This window comes from Anolis sagrei, chromosome 9 (genome assembly GCF_037176765.1).
Source record: "Anolis sagrei isolate rAnoSag1 chromosome 9, rAnoSag1.mat, whole genome shotgun sequence".
NCBI lineage: Eukaryota > Metazoa > Chordata > Lepidosauria > Squamata > Dactyloidae > Anolis > Anolis sagrei.
Genome location: NC_090029.1, coordinates 32,294,949 through 32,313,354, shown reverse-complemented (window position 1 = coordinate 32,313,354; position 18,406 = coordinate 32,294,949). Strand labels below are relative to the sequence as shown.

Here is an 18,406-nt window from a genome sequence, read left to right as displayed (position 1 = left end):
AAGAAAGAAAGAAAGAGAAAGAAAAGAAAGAGGGAGGGAAAGAAAGAAGAAAAGTGAGAAGGAAGTATGGAAGCAAAGAGAGAAGGAAGGAAGGAAAGAGGTAGAGAAGGAAGAAAGGAGAGAAAGAGGGAGGGAAAGAAAAAGGGGGAAGGAAAGATATAGAAGGAAGGAAGGAGATAAGGAAAGAAAAAAGGGAAAGAGGTAGCGAAGGAAAGGGGGAATATGTAGAGAAAGAGGGAGGGAAGGAAAGAGAAGGAAAAAAAGAGAGACAGCAGAAGAGAAAGAAAAAGGGGAAAGGAAGGAAAGAGAGAAGGAAGAAGAGAAGAAAGATGGGAAGGAAGGAAAGAGGGAGTGAAGGAAGGAGGGAAAGAAAGAGAGAAAGAGGGAAGGTTGGCCACAGCAAAGCGTGGCGGGTACAGCTAGTAATAGATAATATAATACACTTTATTTATATTCATCCCTTCACTCCTAGGGGACTCAAAGCATTTCCATACATAGGAAAACATTCAATGCTTTTACAATAATATACAATGGGACAGACAAACACAAACAAAGGCAGAGGCTTCTCCTTTCATTTCCAGTTTCTGGAGGCAGTGCTTATCTCAAGCTCTGCTTTTTTGTCCATTTTCAAGCCGAGGAGCTTGCATTGTTACCTCCTGGTTTTGTGGCCGGCAATATTGCTTTGACTGACTCTTTGCTTTTGCCCACCTGAAGCTTTTCCTATTTATCTATGATTTATTTATTTATTTATTTATTTATTTTCGGCATTTCTATCCTGTCCTTCTCAACTCAAGACAGCTTACATTCGGCAACAATTTGATGTCATAAATACAAACAAACAACAATATAGCAATAGTTTAAAACAATAGATAAAACATTAGGTTAAAAGCAGGTAAAACATTTGTCAACACCATGAAGCCAGTCCAATTCAATTCCATAATTTTGTCAAAACCATAAGCCATTCCAGTTCAGTTCCATAACCAAGTGCTGCTACGTCTGTTGTCCAAAGACCTGGCCCCAGAACCATGATTTTAGTTTTTTTCCTGAAGGTCAGGGGGGAAGAAGCCAACCTGATCTCACTGGGGAGCGAGTTCCATAGGCAGGGGGGCCACAGCCGAGAAGGCCCCATCTCTTGTCCCCGCTAAACGAATTTGCAAAGCTAGTGGAGCTGAGAGAAGGGCCTCCCCGGATGATCTTAAACTGCGGGGTGGGACATAGAGGGAGATACATTCTGACAAGTAAGCTAGACCAGAGCCATGTAGGGCTTTATAGGTCAAGATCAGTATTTCGAATTGTGCTTGGAAGTAGACAGGCAGCCAGTGAAGCTGACGTAACAGGGGGGTGGTATGCTCCCTGTATGTTGGTTTTAAATGCGTCACTGTGTCATTGTTTTTTATTGTTCTAATGCTTTGCTTGATGTTTTATTTGCTTATGACTTTTATTGTGTATGTGTATGTTATTTTTTGTTGGTGGCTTTGGCCTTTGTAAGCCGCATCGAGTCCTTTGGGAGATTTTGCGGAGTATAAATAAAGTTAGTAATAATTAATAATAATAATATGTTGCTCCAGTTAGCAATCTGGCTGCCACCCATTGGACTAGTTGGAGTTTCCGAACAGTCTTCAAAGGCAGCCCCACGTAGAGTGCGTTGCAGTAATCTATACGGAGAGTGCATTGCAGTAATCTACTCCCAGTTGACAGGAGCTGGAACTTAGAGATGGGCGATCACCCCGTTTCAAGGATTTGAACTGCCAACCTTCAGATCAGCAGTTCAGCCAACCTTCAGGTCAGCAACTCAGCGGCACAAGGTTTAAACCCATAGTGCCACCACGGCTCCTTCAAGTCAACAGAAAGCTTGAAAACACATATATATCCACATTCAAATGCACACTTGTGCTGTCGCACGCTGGAACTGTGCATCAGACTGTAGACAGGACATAAATTCTGTGTGCCCAACGGGACGCCAGGGCTGCCTCAGATTAAAGGCCTTTGGATTTCCTTAAAACAGAGTCTTTAGATTGCTCAAAGGTTCAACAAAGTTCTTTATTAATGAAAACAAACAGGTACTTTAAAGCTTTCTTAACAGTCTATTGGCTCTCTCTCAATCTTGTCCACAGGGAACAGGCACTATCTTCATAACTGTAACTAATGGGGAAATCCTTAACTTCTAATCTGGGCAGTCTGTCTTTGCCTCTGTTGGCGTGGAGCCCCTGCACCCGGTACCAACTGCTTCTGGCTTCAGCGAGTGACCCTTACCAAGCAGAGCTTTGTAGACTTCCAGGGGAAAAAGAATTCAGGTTTCTGTGATGGCTGACTGAAGTCCTTCAGCAAAGGAGATGTAGGACTGTATAACCCCAGCCAAACTGTGGGCTGTATATCTCCCCGGCCAAGCCATAGGAGACTAAGCTTTCTACAGGAACTCTTGGTATTATGTCCTGTGCGAAAGGCTTCTCTGTGTGGACTGAACCCAAACTGGCTCCTATTCTCTCCAAAAAACCCAAAAAGGGGGCGGGACCAGGGAACCTATAATTGACAGGTGGCTTGCCATATGATTGCAGCCAAAAGAAGCCACCTATCTGCAGAGTCCCTGAAACTTAGGACTACAACAAACATCCAATGCAAGGCAAACAAAATTGGAGCTCCTGGTACAGCTGTACCTGCACAACACTCACACACAGATTATGAGCTATAGCAATAATCTTCAACCTCTTTTCAGTTTTGTTTTAACTTTGTTTTGGACTCTATATCTGTCCCAGACAACGGTGACTTGAAGGCCTACTACAACAACAAGCTCTCTCCTGTATTGATAATACTGTGTTCTTTTTTTTGTTATTACTATCTACTTAACTTTGCTGACTCTCCACACAGTGATATAAATTTGTTACTGTTATTTTAAGGAAGAATTAACTACACTGTTCTTTACCCAGTGTACCTTGGACAACGTTCAGTTCCCATGTAGTTATTTTCTCAAGTTCAACTGTTTACACAGCAACAGTCGAGGGTTCGTTCATTCAGTAGAATAATAGCGCAAGAAGGAAACAACAAGAAATTTAAACAAGTTTCTTCCCACTGTGAGATGGGCTTTGAAAAATATGCAGCTTTCAAAGATTATTTACAGTTTGGGACTTATGCTATGCAGAATTCACATGGAGTGGTAACGGAACATATTTTTCTCTGCAGAAATACTACTTTCTGTGCAAAAAGTGATGTTTCCTGTACATAAAACATTGATTTCCATGGAAAATAACTTTTATGTCTGAAGTTTATGCAGAATAATTCCTGAACTGCAGCATTTTTGTTGCTTCTGCAAAAATGCTGTTTTATGAAAAACAAACCAATAAAAATATTTATTCTATATAGAATAGGTCTCAAGCTTTAAAGATTCTAGGACTTACAGAGTCCTAGAGTTGTTCTCTCTTGAAATCTCTAGGTTGTATTACATCACTAGAGGAAAATTGGCCATTGAAGAGCCTAGTAAAGGTAAAGTCTAATCGAGGCCAACTCTGGCGGGGGGCGGGGGTGCTCATCTCCATTTCTAAGCTGAAGAGGTGGCATTGTCCATAGACGCCTCCAAGGTCATGTGGCCAGCATGACTGCATGGAGTGCTGTTACCTTCCCACAGAAGTGGTATCTATTGATCTACTCACATTTGCATGTTTTCAAACTGCTAGGTTGGCAGAAGCTAGGGCTAACAGTTGGAGCTCACCCTACTCCCCGTAGTTGAACTGCAAACCTTTTGGTTAGCAAGTTCAGCAGCTCAGTGGTTTAACCCACTGCACCACCAAGAGCTCAAGGGTCCAGATATTCCTAAATATATTATTATTGTTATGTTTATTTATACCCCACATTATTTCTCTCAAAGCAGCTTACAATTAAAGTATCAGAGCCCCTGGTGGTGCAGTGGGTTAAACCACTGAGCTGCTGAACTTGCTAACCAAAAGGTTGGCAGTTCAACTACGGGGAGTAGGGTGAGCTCCAACTGTTAGCCCCAGCTTCTGCCAACCTAGCAGTTTGAAAACATGCAAATGTGAGTAGATCAATAGATACCACTTCTGTGGGAAGGTAACAGCTCCCTCTATCAGCTCCAGCTCCTCATGCTGGGACATGAGAGAAGCCTCCCACAAGGATGATAAAACATCAAAACATCCGGACATCCCCTGGGCAACGTCCTTGCAGACGGCCAATTCTCTCACACCAGGAGTCACTCCTGACATGACAAAAAAAATTTAAAAGTATGGCCACACAATTTAAAACAGGGGTCCTCAAACTAAGGGGGCCGGATGTGGCCCTCCAAAGTCATTTACCTGGCCCTTGCTCAGGTTCAACCTAAGTCTGAAACAACTTGAAAGCACACAACAACAACAATCCTATCTCATCAGCCAAAAGCAGGCCCACATTTCCCATTGAAATACTAATAAGTTTATATTGGTTAACATTGTTCCTCATTTTAATTATTGTATTGTTTTTAAGTGTTTTTTACACTACAAATAAGATATGTGCAGCGTGCACAGGAATTCATGGGTTTTTTCCCCAAATTATAATCCGGCCCTCCAACAGTTCAAGAGACTGTGACCTGGCCCTCTGTTTAAAAAGTTTGCGGGCCCCTGATTTAAAATATACAAATATGAAAACATTAAAACACAGATAAAAATAACAACATTAAAACTTCACAGTTAAAATCCATTAAAACAATAATCGAAGCATGTTCCATATGTTTTGTAGTTTACTCCCACTAAGTCAGAATAGGCTGGATTCCAAATAGCTTTTATTAATCTCGAGTAGGCCCAATAAATCTCGATAAAATAGTAAAGAGTAGAGATATCAGACTGGCAACGAAGATCCATTGCGTAGTCAAAGCCATGGTATTCCCTGTAGTCACCTACGGATGTGAGAGCTGGACCTTAGGGAAGGCTGAGCGAAGGAAGAGAGATGCTTTTGAGCTGTGGTGTTGGAGGAAAGTGCAGAGAGTGCCTTGGACTGCGAGAAGATCCAACCAGTCCATCCTCCAGGAAATAAAGCCCGACTGCTCACTGGAGGGAAAGATACTAGAGACAAAGTGGAAGTCCTTTGGCCACATCATGAGGAGACAGCAAAGCCTAGAGGAGACAATTGTGCTGGGGAAAGTGGAAGGAAAAAGGAAGAGGGACCGACCAAGGGCAAGATGGATGGATGGCATCCTTGAAGTGACTGGACTGACCTTGAAGGAGCTGGGGGTGGTGATGGCTGACAGGGAGCTCTGGCGTGGGCTGGTCCATGAGGTCACAAAGAGTCGGAGACGACTGAACGAATGAACAACAACAGGCCCAATAAATGTCATTGGCTTAATATTTTTAGAGCTTGATCATTTAGTACACTGTTGATTGATAATTCAAGCACAAAGGAGTTTTGGAGGTCCAGTTTTGCCATATTATTTCAGAGGAGTTTCGTAATCCATATTCTGCGATCCTTGGATTGGGAATACCTTTTATCTGTGTTGGATTTTGGAACATCTTACATCCTGTTAAAGCAGCTGCTAGACATAATAGACAACACTGGGCTAGATAATGAGATAGACAAGTTTCAGAGTGTAACATCACTATCCTCTGTCCCTGAAGCTGCTGGCGTTGCAATATATATATATAGCTATAACTCCCATCTATCTACTATTCCCAATAGTAACATTCAGCATCCAGCCACTATCTTGCAATACTTCCTTGCTTTCATTAATACCTCTAAGCGATTCCAGACATTCCATCAGAGCTTACTTTTTGGATTAGGGTTGCTGGAATTTCTGCCAAAAAATCTCTCCATTTGCACCTAGCGCAGTGTTTCTCAACCTTCCTAATGCCACGACCCCTTAATACAGTTCCTTATGTTGTGATGACCCCCCAACCATAAAATTATTTTCATTGCTAATTCATAACTGGAATTTTGCTACTGTTATGAATTGCAATGTAATTCTCTAATACGCAGGTGTATTTTCATTCATTGGGCCAAATTTGGCACAAATACCCGATGCACCCAATTTTGGATACTGGCGAGGTTGTGGGGGATTGATTTTGTCATGTTGGAGTTGTAGTTGCTGGGATTTATAGTTCACCTACAGACAAAGACCATTCTGAACCTCAGCAATGATAGAATTGGGCCAAAGTTCCCACACAGAATCCCCCTGCCTTGAAGGGACTTGCTGGCGTGAGCCTCCCTCCAGCCTCACATGCTCCCCCTTGCCCACACATGCACACCATACTGCCATGTGCCGAACACGCCTGCTCTCCCCACCTTGCTTGGAGTCTGAGAAACAGCCCTCCGCTTGGCTGCGACGCTGGCCAATCACAGCGGAGGAAGGCTTTTGGTGGGAGGATTTGCCTTCTGTTTTCAAAAAGGGAGAGAAGGACAGGTGGAGAGATCTTCAGCCTCCTGTGACAAAGGAGTCCTTAAGACCATCAGAAATATGTGTTTTCTGGTGGTCTTTGGAGGAGGAGGAGGAGGAGGAGGAGGAGGAGGAGGAGGAGGAGAGGGAGAAGGGGAAGGAGGAGGAGGAGGAGGAGGAGGAGGAGGAGGAGGAGGAGAAGGAGAAGGAGAAGGAGAAGGAGAAGGAGAAGGAGAAGGAGAAGGAGAAGGAGAAGGAGAAGGAGAAGGAGAAGGAGAAGGAGAAGGAGACGGAGAAGGAGAAGGAGGAGGAGATGGAGATGAGGAGGAGGAGAAGGAGAAGGAGAAGGAGAAGGATACGGAGAAGGAGATAGAGATGGAGATGGAGAAGGAGAAAGAGAAGGAGAAGGAGAAGGAGAAGGAGAAGGAGAAGGAGATGGAGATGGAGATGGAGATGGAGATGGAGAAGGAGAAGGAGAAGGAGAAAGAGAAAGAGAAGGAGAAGGAGAAGGAGAAGGAGAAGGAGATGGAGATGGAGATGGAGAATTTGAGGACAGGTTGCTGAAGGAGAGAAATTGACAAGCTGGAATGTGTTCAGAGGAGGGCAACTAAAATGATCAAGGGTCTGGAGAACAAGCCCTATGAGGAGCGGCTTAAGGAGCTGGGCATGTTTAGCCTTCAGAAGAGAAGGATGTGAGGAGATATGTATAAATATGTGAGAGGAAGCCACAGGGAGGAGGGAGCAAGCTTGTTTCCTGCTTCCATGAAGATTAGGACAAGGAACAATGGCTTCAAACTACAGGAAAGGAGATTCCATCTGAACATGAGGAAGAACTTCCTGACTGTGAGAGCCGTTCAGCAGTGGAACTCTCTGCCCCGGAGTGTGGTGGAGGCTCCTTCTTTGGAGGCTTTTAAACAGAGGCTGGATGGCCATCTGTAAGGGGTGATTTGAATGCAATATTCCTGCTTTTTGGCAGAATGGGGTTAGACTGGATGGCCCATCAGGTCTCTTCCAACTCTTTGATTCTATGATTCTAAGGAGAAGGAGAAAGAGATGGAGATGGAGAAGGAGATGGAGAAGGAGAAGGAGAAGGAGAAGGAGAAGGAGGAGAATACTGATTAGGAACCATGCAAGGATTTTGATGTTTCCATCCAGAAGGGAGACTATTGCAGTATTTATTTACTTATTTATTTATTTACTGTTTTTTATATACTACCTTTCTTGGCCCGTAGGCGACTCAAGGCGGTTAAGAGAGCAAAATGCTTACAATGTCATAAATACAATTAAAAGCATAACACATAATAAAAACTACACAAATCAATAAAATATAAATTCAGAGTGTCTCCTTGTTAAAAACGTTGTTCGGACTCATTGTCTAGCCATTCCATTTTCCTGTGTCAATTACTCTGCATTTGCAAACACTTGTTCAAAAAGCCACATCTTGACTTCTTTCCGGAATGTTAAAAGGGAGGTAGCTGATCTAATATCTATAGGGAGGGCGTTCCACAGCCGAGGGGCCACCACCGAGAAGGCCCTGTCTCTCGTCTCTGCCAAACGTACTTGTGATGAAGGTGGAAATGAGAGCAGGGATCTTAAGGTCCTAGATGGTTCATAAGGGGAGATGCGTTCGGACATGTAAGTTGCGCCAGAACTGTTTAGGGCTTTATAGGCTAAAGCCAGCACTTTGAATTGTGCCTGGTAGCAAAGTGGCAACCAGTGGAGTTTTTCTTTCTTTCCTGTGAGGATTATGAAAACAAAGACTAGCATCCCTAGGTTTCAGAAGTTTAAGAATTTGAGTTGACACCTCAATGTCAAATACGCCTTACCTGAAGTGGATCTTGGTGGAGTCTCATAGGGCCAAAGTGCACATCTGTTCCCACCGCCTAGGAACAAGAACAGGACAATCTTAAGCATCATCTTGCATCTCATGTCGTGCATTGTCTTGCGCTATCATTTCCCAGCCACACACTAAGGTATCTGATTTACTCCCACTTTAGAGATACTCATAACATAGTATTCACAAGGATATAAAATGAGTGACTTGTTTTCTGAAGGATTTTCTAAAACGGAGAGGTATTAGTCACAAAAGGTTGCTTGATAATACATCGATTTTCAAAAAGACCTACTATTTTGCAAAAGAGCCTTTCACATATTGGCATGTAAAGCAATGGCATCCAAAAAGAGTAAACAAAGCACTGACTGACAACTTGGATGAGGTCTTTGTTTCTGTAAGGGAGGGAACAGGTAGAGATGCACAAAGTATGTCAACCTTGAGAGGAAAACAATCACAAAGGCTTTGAAAAGTATCAGACACATGATGGAGGTGGTTAGAGGCACTTTAACAATAGCTAGGGTATTGTTGTTAGGTGCCTTTGAGTCAACTCTAACGTATAGCAATACTATTTTGGATTTATTCAGGGAGGCTTCTGAAGCTGAGAGAGTGTGACTCGCCAAAGGCACCCAGTAGAATCCCATGCCTGACCAAAAAGTCCAACCTCGGTCTCACTGAGATTTAGCCCTATGCATAGGGACTCAGGAGAGAGGTCCACGATGAAAGGGAATCATATCATTAGAAAATACCTACAAAGAGTATCTGGTCCAACTCCCTTCAGTCTGGCAGTTAAGACACAATCAAAGCCCTCCTAACAGACAGCCATTCAGCCTCAGTTCGAAAACTCCCAAAGAAGGGGACTCCACTGGAAGAGACTTCTAAAGGGCATCTAGTCCAGCCCCCTTCAGCTAGACAGGAGAACACAATCAAAGCAACCTCTGGATGGCTATCTAGCCTCTGTTGAAAAACTTCCAGACATGTTTAATCAGGACAGAAATGGAGTGCTGGTGCTGTTCAAGTATAGCTATAATATTTATAATTTACACTATTTGTTGATTGTGTTGCAGTAATAATCACTAGAATGGATATGGATAGACTACTGCAACACACTCTCCGTGGGGTTGCCTCTGAAGACTGCCCGGAAGCTGCAATTAGACCAACGCTCAGCAGCCAGATTGCTCACAGGAGTGGGGTACAGGGAGCGCACAACTTCCTTGTTACACCAACTCCACTGGCTGCCAATTAGCTTCCGAGCACAATTCAACCTACAAAACCCTGTACAATTTGCCTGTCTGAATGTATTCTCCCCTTAAGGGCTTTAAGATCTTCCGGAAAGGTCCTGCTCTTGGTCCCTCCACCTTCGTAGTCGTGTCTGGTGAGAACAAGAAACAGGGCCTTCTCTGTGGTGGCCCCCCGACAATGGAACTCTCTCCCCAATGAAGTTAGGTCTGCCCCCTCCCTCCTGACCTCCAGGAAGCAATTGAAATCCTGTCTCTGGAATCAGGCATTCACAGAGTGATGACGGAAACCGGTAAAGACTAAAGTTATTGGACCACAATGTGCGGACTGAGTTGGACGATGTTTTTAACTTGGTTAATGGTTTTATATGTATTTTAATCTTATATGTATTTTAACCTATTGTTTTATGGATGTTGTTTTAAAATGGTATTTATTGTTTGCATTGAATTCTTGCCGTTAGCCGTTCTGAGTCCCTCTGCGGAAGTAGAGAAGAACAGGATATAAAAGTTCTAAATAAATAAATATGTTTCTAATTAAGAAAATAAAATCTGCTGAAAATGATACCTGTCATTAACTACATTGAGTGGTTATAGAGCAGGGGTTCTCAATCTGTGGGTTGCAACCCCTTTGGGGGTCAAACAATCATTCACAGGGGTCGCCACTTCACCTCCTTCGGGTCCGAAGGAGGAGTCATGGGTAGGCTCTTGGAGGCAGAGGCACGCGCCTTCTATTTCTCTCTTTCTTCCCCTTTCCTTCTCTTCCCTTTTCCCCCTCTTTTTCTTTCTTTCTCTCCCTTTCTCTTCTTTTATCCCTTTCTTTTCTTTTTCTTTCTATCTTTCCCCCCTCCTTCTTTCTACCTTCCTTCTCTCTTTCTCCCTATGTTTTTCCTCCCTTTCTCCCCTTTCCTTTTTTATATCCCTTTCTTTTCTTTTTCTTTCTATCTTTCCCCCCTTCCTTCTTTCTACCTTCCTTCTTTCTCCCTATGTTTTTCCTCCCTTTCTCCCCTTTCCTTTTTTATATCCCTTTCTTTTCTTTTTCTTTCTATCTTTCCCCCCTTCCTTCTTTCTACCTTCCTTCTCTCTTTCTCCCTATGTTTTTCCTCCCTTTCTCCCCTTTCCTTTTTTATATCCCTTTCTTTTCTTTTTCTTTCTATCTTTCCCCCCTCCTTCTTTCTACCTTCCTTCTCTCTTTCTCCCTATGTTTTTCCTCCCTTTCTCCCCTTTCCTTTTTTATATCCCTTTCTTTTCTTTTTCTTTCTATCTTTCCCCCCTCCTTCTTTCTACCTTCCTTCTCTCTTTCTCCCTATGTTTTTCCTCCCTTTCTCCCCTTTCCTTTTTTATATCCCTTTCTTTTCTTTTTCTTTCTATCTTTCCCCCCTTCCTTCTTTCTACCTTCCTTCTCTCTTTCTCCCTATGTTTTTTCTCCCTTTCTCCCCTTTCCTTTTTTATATCCCTTTCTTTTCTTTTTCTTTCTATCTTCCTCCCCCTCCTTCTCCCTTCTTTCTCTCTTTCTCCCTATTTTTCTCTCTCCCTTTCTCCCCCTTTCTTTCTTTTTATATCCCTTACTTTTCTTTTCCTCCTCCATCTTTCTCTTCCTTTCTTTTCCCCCCTTTTTGGAGGGACGGCTGTAAATGTCCTGTAGCTCTGATGCCACAAAAGTAACTCACATTTACATTCTCTTACTGTTATAATTCAAAGCGAATGTGCTAGAGACACACACTAACTATCTATATAAATAAAAATGTAATGTTCATTTGTGGGATTCACATAACTCAAAAACCACTGGACGAATAGACACCAAATTTGGACACAATACACCTATCAGGCCAATGAGTGACCATCACTCATAAAAACACTGGAAAAAACACAGAAGGGACTGAAATGGCCAAAAAAGCAAAAAGACATGCGCAAAAACAACTTCCCCAGGGAAACGAAACACACATTAGCATATCCACACTGTACTGGTAAGGCTGTACCAGGAGCTCCAAATTCCCTTTCGTTCTTTGAGTGTTTGCATGTGTTTGTTCTGGCCATGCACTTTGCAGTTGGATGGTTCCTGCTAGGCTGCAGTCATGGGGCTAGCCACCTGTCTATCATCGTTAAGTTTTAGTTCTGCCCTTTTTTCCAGGTTCAGGAGGGAAAGGGAACCATTTTAGTTCAGTCTTACAGTTGGAAGCTCAGCTACAGGACGTGAAAGTTTTTTACCTGTAGAGAAGCTTTGTTTCTTACAAAGTCCGGGGGGGAAACAGTCCCAAAACCTCTGGCTGGGGAATTTACAGCCTCACAGCTTTAAGAACAGTCTCTAAAGAAAGGCTTTTAAGAGAAACAGCTTTACAGCACAGCCCTTGTTGGGGTTGGAGAAACGGACTTACAACTTCCGTGGGGAAAATCCTAAGGACTCCAGCTGGAAATTCTTCAGAGCCTTGGCTGGTAGGTCTACTCAGGTACCCAAGAAGCAATTTGGAGCCGGGAGTAGGGCCAACACCAGCAAAGCCTAGAAAGCAGATTGCCCTGGGAAGGGTCAAAAAGGTTTTTCCTCATAAAGGAAAGAAATAGTATTCCAAGCAAGTTGCCTGTCCATTGTAGACATCTTAAGAAGCATTTGTTTAATTTGTTGAAGATCTAAGATTGTTTGTTGAAGACCTAAGCAATAATAAAGAACTTTGTTAAACTTTTCAAGCTTCTAAAGACTTTGTATAGGAAAATCCTTAGGGCCTCTCATCCGAGGCACCCCAGCTTCCCGCTGGACACAAAGAGCACGTCCTGTTCAAAAGCCAATTGCTATAGGCCCAGCGCGCGACAGCACATCTGGACTACAGCTCCCAGCATCCCCTAGAGCAGACTCTTTAGGAGAGGAGAATGATCCAAATGCACTTCTTCCAAGATGCAAGCTTTCTTCTCTTTGGATTTGAGAGCATCCCAATCCCTATATATTTCCAGTTTCCTATTCCTGGGCTGCAACTCCCAGCAATCCTCCAGATAGATAAGACAGATAGATTAGATAGAGATAGATAAGTAAGTACAGAGATTGATCAGGAGGACTGCTGGGAGTTGCAGTCCAAGAATAGGTAGAGAAGGGAGAAAGGGGAGAAAGAGGAAGGGAAAGAAAAGGGGGGAAGGAAGGGAAGAGGAAGAGAAGGAAGGAAGAAGAGAAGGAAAGAATAAAAGGGAAGGAAGGAAGAAGAGAAAGAAAGGAGGAGAGAAAGAGAGAGGGAAGGTTGACCACAGCAATGGGTGGTAAGTACAGCTAGTATTCGACATTAATTAAAATGTGGCTTAGGGTCATTTGGGCTTTCAAAAATTATTTCAGCATAAGGCATTCTCACTGCTGTTTGTGCTGGTACAGCTGTACCAGGAGCTCCAACTTTATTTTCTTTCTGTTATCTGTTTGCAGTCATAGGGCAGGCCACCTGTCCATCATAATTAAGCTTTGGTTCCGCCCCTTGTTCAGGGCTCTGGGAGGGAAAGGAGACATTTTTTGGGCAGTCTCACATAAGGAAGCTAAACTATAGGATGTAGACCAGCTCATCCTGTAGAAAAGCTTCTTTTCTTTTCTCAAGAACATCCGGGGAAACAGAAACAGAAATTCCAGGGGAAAGGTCCCAAGGCTCCGGCGGAGAGCTCACAGCCTCTCAGCCTCACAGCAATCAGAAGGAAAACAGCCCTGAAGTTTTCAAATAATTCTCTGAGGGAGGACAGCACTACAGATCCACAGACCTCCATCTGAAATATCTGCAAGCCTCGGCTGGTAGGTCTACTCAATACCCAGACGCATTTGGAATCAGTAGTAGGACCCACACCGATGAGGCATAGATAGTAAACAGCCTGGGAGGGGGTTAAAAAGGGTTTTTACTACAGAGAAAGTTAATCAAGGTGAGGTACCAGTCCATTGAGGACTAGACTGAGAAAGCCTTGAAGTGTGTTTGTTCCATAATAAAGACTTTGTTGTATCATTAAAGACTCTAAAGACCATCACTTCAGAAAAATCCCTGAGAACCTCTCTTTGAGGCGCCCTGGCTTCCCGCTGGGCTTAAAGTATACGTCCTATAGAAAAGTACAGCTGTTACAGGCCCAGCGCGCGACAGAACACTGTTCTTGACGAAGATAAACAGGTTCTGAATGCTTCACACACACAACTTTCTCAATTTAAGCTCTGTGCACTGACCATTTGATAAGTCTGTTGATGCCACCAACCACACAATAAAGAATCGTTGTTGAGACACTCTGATTAGGCACAACCCCCCTTTCCTCCTGTTCTAAAATAAAATGGTTGGAAAAGGTTTTGGTGGGGCAGGAGCCAGAAGACTTTACACACAATGTTATTCTCCACAGTAAAACCACACTTTATGATCCCATGTAATTCTCTCCTGTCCAGAACGTCTTCCAATGAGTAATTTTAAAGAGCCAGCAGCTGAACCCACACGCCACATCAAGGCCTTTGGAAATTACATGGTTGAGCCATGGCTCTATCACTTGAAACTCAGTGTTTCAGACTCCGCAGATACTCTTTCATTTATTACCCTGGAAATTACCCATTTAATTTTACATTTAAACAAACACCAAACAAGAGAAAAAGAAGCGGAGGAGGGAATGAATTCAGAGTAAGTGAAGACCTTGTGTTGTCGAAGGCTTTTATGGTTGGAATCACTGGGTTGCTGTGAGTTTTCCAGGCTGTATGGCCATGTTCCAGAAGCATTCTCTCCTAATGTTTCGCCCACACCTATGGCAGGCATCCTCAGAGGTTGTGAGGTCTGTTGGAGACTTTAGATCAGTGTTTCTCAAGTTTCTTAATGCTGCGACCTCTTAATACAGATCCTCATGTTGTGATGACCCCCAACCAGAACATTATTTTCGTGGTTGCTTCGTAACTGTAATTTTGCTACTGTTATGAATAATAATGTAAATATCTGATATGCAGAATATATTTCCATTCACTGGACCAACTTTGGCACAAATATCCGATATGCCCAACTTTGAATACTAGTAGGGTTGGGCGGGGGATTGATTTTGTCAATTGGGAGTTGTAGTTGCTGGGATTTATAGTTCACCTACAATCAAAGAGCATTCTGAACTCCATCAAGGATGGAATTGAACCAAACTTGGCACACGGAACTTCCATGACCAACAGAAAATACTGGAAGGGTTTGGTGGGCATTGACCTTGAGTTTGGGAGTTGTAGTTCACCTAGATCCAGAGAGCACTGTGGATTCAAACATGATGGATCTGGATCAAACTTGGCACGAATACTCAATATGGCCAAATGCAAACACTAGTGGTGTTTGGGGAAAATAGACCTTGACATTTGGGAGTTGTAGTTGCTGGGATTTATAGTTCACCTACAATCAAAGAGCATTCTGAACCCCACCAATGATAGAATTGGGCCAAACTTCCAACACAGAACTCCCATGACCAACAGAAAATACTGTGTTTTCTGATGGTCTTTGGCGACCCCTCTAACACCCCCTCATGACCCCCCAGGGGTCCCGACCCCCAGGTTGAGAACCACTGCTTTTTAAAGGTTTATTTATTATTTATTTATTTACAGCTTTTATATTCCGCCCTTCTCACCCCAGAGGAGACTCTGGGTGGATTACAGTGTACACATGTATGGCAAACATTTAATGTCAATTTTTGACATACAAACATATACAGACATACACAGAGGCTATTTAACTTTTTCTGGCCGCCAGGGGAGCTGTCGCTTTCATCGTCCATCTGCGACGCTGATGAAGTACCTTCTGCATTCCCTGCATGCTTCCCTGCTGGAATGCTTTGCTGGAGTCTTTTTTATGGCCTCATAAATTAGTTAATTTAGCCTCCCCACACTTTAAGGTGGTACCTAATTTTCCTATTTGACAGATGCAACTGTCTTTCAGGTTGCAAAGGTCAACAACAGGCTACACAATTGGTTGGAAACCCACTCCAACCCGGGCTGGCTTCGAACTCAGGACCTTTTGGTCAGAGTGATCTTAATGCAGCCGACACTCAGCCAGCTGCGCCACAATCCCGGATCAAAGGTTGGCTTTGATCCAATCTTTAAATCTCTTTTCCTGTCCTCCAACACTCCGTTTTCAATTCTTGAGCTGAAAATAAATGTTTGTAAGTCAGATGTTTGTAACCCGGGGACTGCCGATATGCCACATTTTTGCAATCCCGCCTTCCTTCCCAGAGTTTCAAATACCTGGAGGGATGTTATTTGCTGAGTTAAAAAGCAACAACATTGGAAAGAATCCTAAAAGAGGCAAAGCCAAAGAAGTGTGACTGGTCAGACTCAAAGGGCAAACAACCCAGACGCTGACCTGGCATAACCCAGAAAAGCACTTCAGGTTTCTCCTCTTTGTCCATGAGTCATCCCATGTCAGTCTGCCAGAGGAAAAGCTGCAGGGGGGAGCATCCAACTAATGGCTTCTCTTCCCACAGAGAAAAAAGCTTTCTCAGAGCTTGCTCACAGGATGCTCCGCAAGGACAGTGGAGGAGTGACTGGGTGGGAGGAGGAGGAGAAAGAGAGAAACATCCATCTCATTATATTGTGGGAGACAGGAAAGTAAAGACCGTTCACCTATTTTCTCATCCTTATTTATTTATTTATTTATTTATTTACTGTCCTTGTATACCGCCGTTTCTCAGCCTAACTGGCGACTCAACGCGGTTTACAACAAAATATACAGTGCACAGTATACAATTAAAACCATAAAAAACATAATACACAATATTACACGTAAATCACAATCCAATACATCTCCTAACTAAAATCGTGGTCCAATGGCATCATCCATATTACCAATCCGTAATCAACACATTCATTGCACCGAATTAACCAAATGCCTGCTTGAACATCCAAGTTTTTAGTCTTCTTCGGAACACCATCAGCGAGGAGGCTGATCTTACCTCCATGGGAAGGGTGTTCCAGAGCCGAGGGGCCACCACAGAAAAGGCCCTTCATGGTAAAAAGTGTGTGTGTGTTAACAGAACCATTAGTGAGCAAGAGGGGAAAGACCTGGGTTTTCTTTCATTTCCACTGGAGTTTCTACGACGGCACTACCGTTTGCATGACTTCGCCAAGAGAGGAGATTCCATCTGAACATTAGGAAGAACTCCCTGACTGTGAGAGCCGTTCAGCAGTGGAACTCTCTGCCCCGGAGTGTGGTGGAGGCTCCTTCTTTGGAAGCTTTTAAGCAGAGGCTGGATGGCCATTTGTCAGGGGTGATTTGAATGCAATATTCCTGCTTCTTGGCAGAATGGGGTTGGACTGGATGGCCCATGAGGTCTCTTCCAACTCTTTGATTCTATGATTCTATGATTGTACACACACTGGGCATGAAGTTCTTTCCAAGTCTGGCTTGTAGAGCAGGGCTTTTCTATTCACGACTCCTTTTGGCCCAATATATTGTATGTTACCCCGTCCAGATACATTACATTGCTCTCTCACCCAGTGTTTTTAAACTTTTAATCTTTGCAACCAGCTCTGCCCACTGTGATCAATTTTTGCGTGTGTTCAATTATTACGAATTTATATTGTTTGTTGTGCTTATTTATATTGTTTCTTGTATTTTTTTAAATATTTTACTGTTATATTCCTATGTGTATAATTGTATTGCTGTATTGTTGGGCTTGGCCTCATGTAACCCCCCCACCCCCCACCCCCGAGTCCATTTGGGAAGCTGTTTTATTATTATTACTAGCCGTCCCCTGCCACGCATTGCTGTGGCCCAGTCTGTATATATGTGTTCTGTGTGCATATATTTATATATGTGGTTTTGTGCATGCGTTATAATGTATTTTTAATTATTTTTTGCTTTTTAAGTTTCTTCTGTTGTGTTTTTCAGTGTTTTTATGAGCGATGGTCACTCATTGGCCTGATAGGTGTATTGTGTCCAAATTTGGTGTCAATTCGTCCAGTGGTTTCTGAGTTATGTTAATCCCACAAATGAACATTACATTTTTTATTTATAGAGATTATTTATCTATTTATTTATTTACAGTATTTACAGTATTTTCTCACCCCTAGGGGGACTCAAAGAGGTTGATATTATTATTATTATTATTATTATTATTATTATTATTATTATTATCTATTAAAGGGTAAAAGTTTTCCCCTGACATTAAGTCCAGTTGAGTCCTATTCTGGGGGTTAGTGCTCATCTCCATTTCTCCAAAAGCTCATCTCCAAAAGCTGAAGAGCCGGTGTTGTCTGCAGGTGCCTCCAAGGTCATGTGGCCAGCATGACTGCATGGAGTACCGTTACCTTCCCGCAGAGCGGTACCTATTGATCTACTCACATTTGCATGTTTTCGAACTGCTAGGTTGGCAGAAGCTCCCCGGATTCGAACCTGCAACCTTTCGGTCAACAAGTTTAGCAGCTCAGCGCTTTAACTCACTGCGCCATGGGTGGTTCTGGATCTATATCTATATCCAGAGATGTATGTGTGTATGTGGTTGGGGTGCCCACTTTCACAGACAGGCTCCCACTTCCACAAACAGTTATGATCCCCACCCATGAGGAGCCACCAAAGGCCCTCCCTCCAATTACACTGCAGGTTATAGAGAGCGTCGTGAACATGTACAAGTCCTGTCAGTGTTCTCCACAAGCACAAAACTGTCCACCAGGCAAAAGAAGGCTTTCATATGGAGACAATATCATCCTAGATTGTATGTGTTTCCTACACCACAAACATCTCCGTTTTTCTGACTGTCTCTCCATTGGTGTGGAATTTACATGATCTTACCCACTGCCTCTCCAATAACCCTTTCCTACTATTTTCTGTGGAGCACAGAAAAGAACTGATCGGCAACTGAACATACTGGAAAGAGTTGGGAGACTGACTCTACGTGATGGAAGCTATAGTTCACCCTGCATCAAGACAGAGCATTGTGACCCCCACCAACAACGGACCTGGACCACATTTGGCACATAGAACCTCATGACCAACAAAAAACACTGGAGGTCTTTGTGGAGAATTGGCCTTGATTTATAGGAGTTGTATCTCACCC

General features: G+C 43.2%; 1 protein-coding gene across 2 annotated transcripts in view; it reads right to left on the bottom strand.

The window, feature by feature from the left end:
• PDE8A (phosphodiesterase 8A) overlaps positions 1–18,406 on the bottom strand; it is a 181,998-nt gene that overhangs the window by 50,467 nt on the left and 113,125 nt on the right. For both annotated transcript variants that reach the window (XM_067471427.1, XM_067471428.1), the window contains exon 2: positions 8,173–8,229. In XM_067471427.1, coding sequence (XP_067327528.1) covers positions 8,173–8,229 — 57 coding nt within the window. The remainder of the gene's footprint in view (positions 1–8,172; positions 8,230–18,406) is intronic.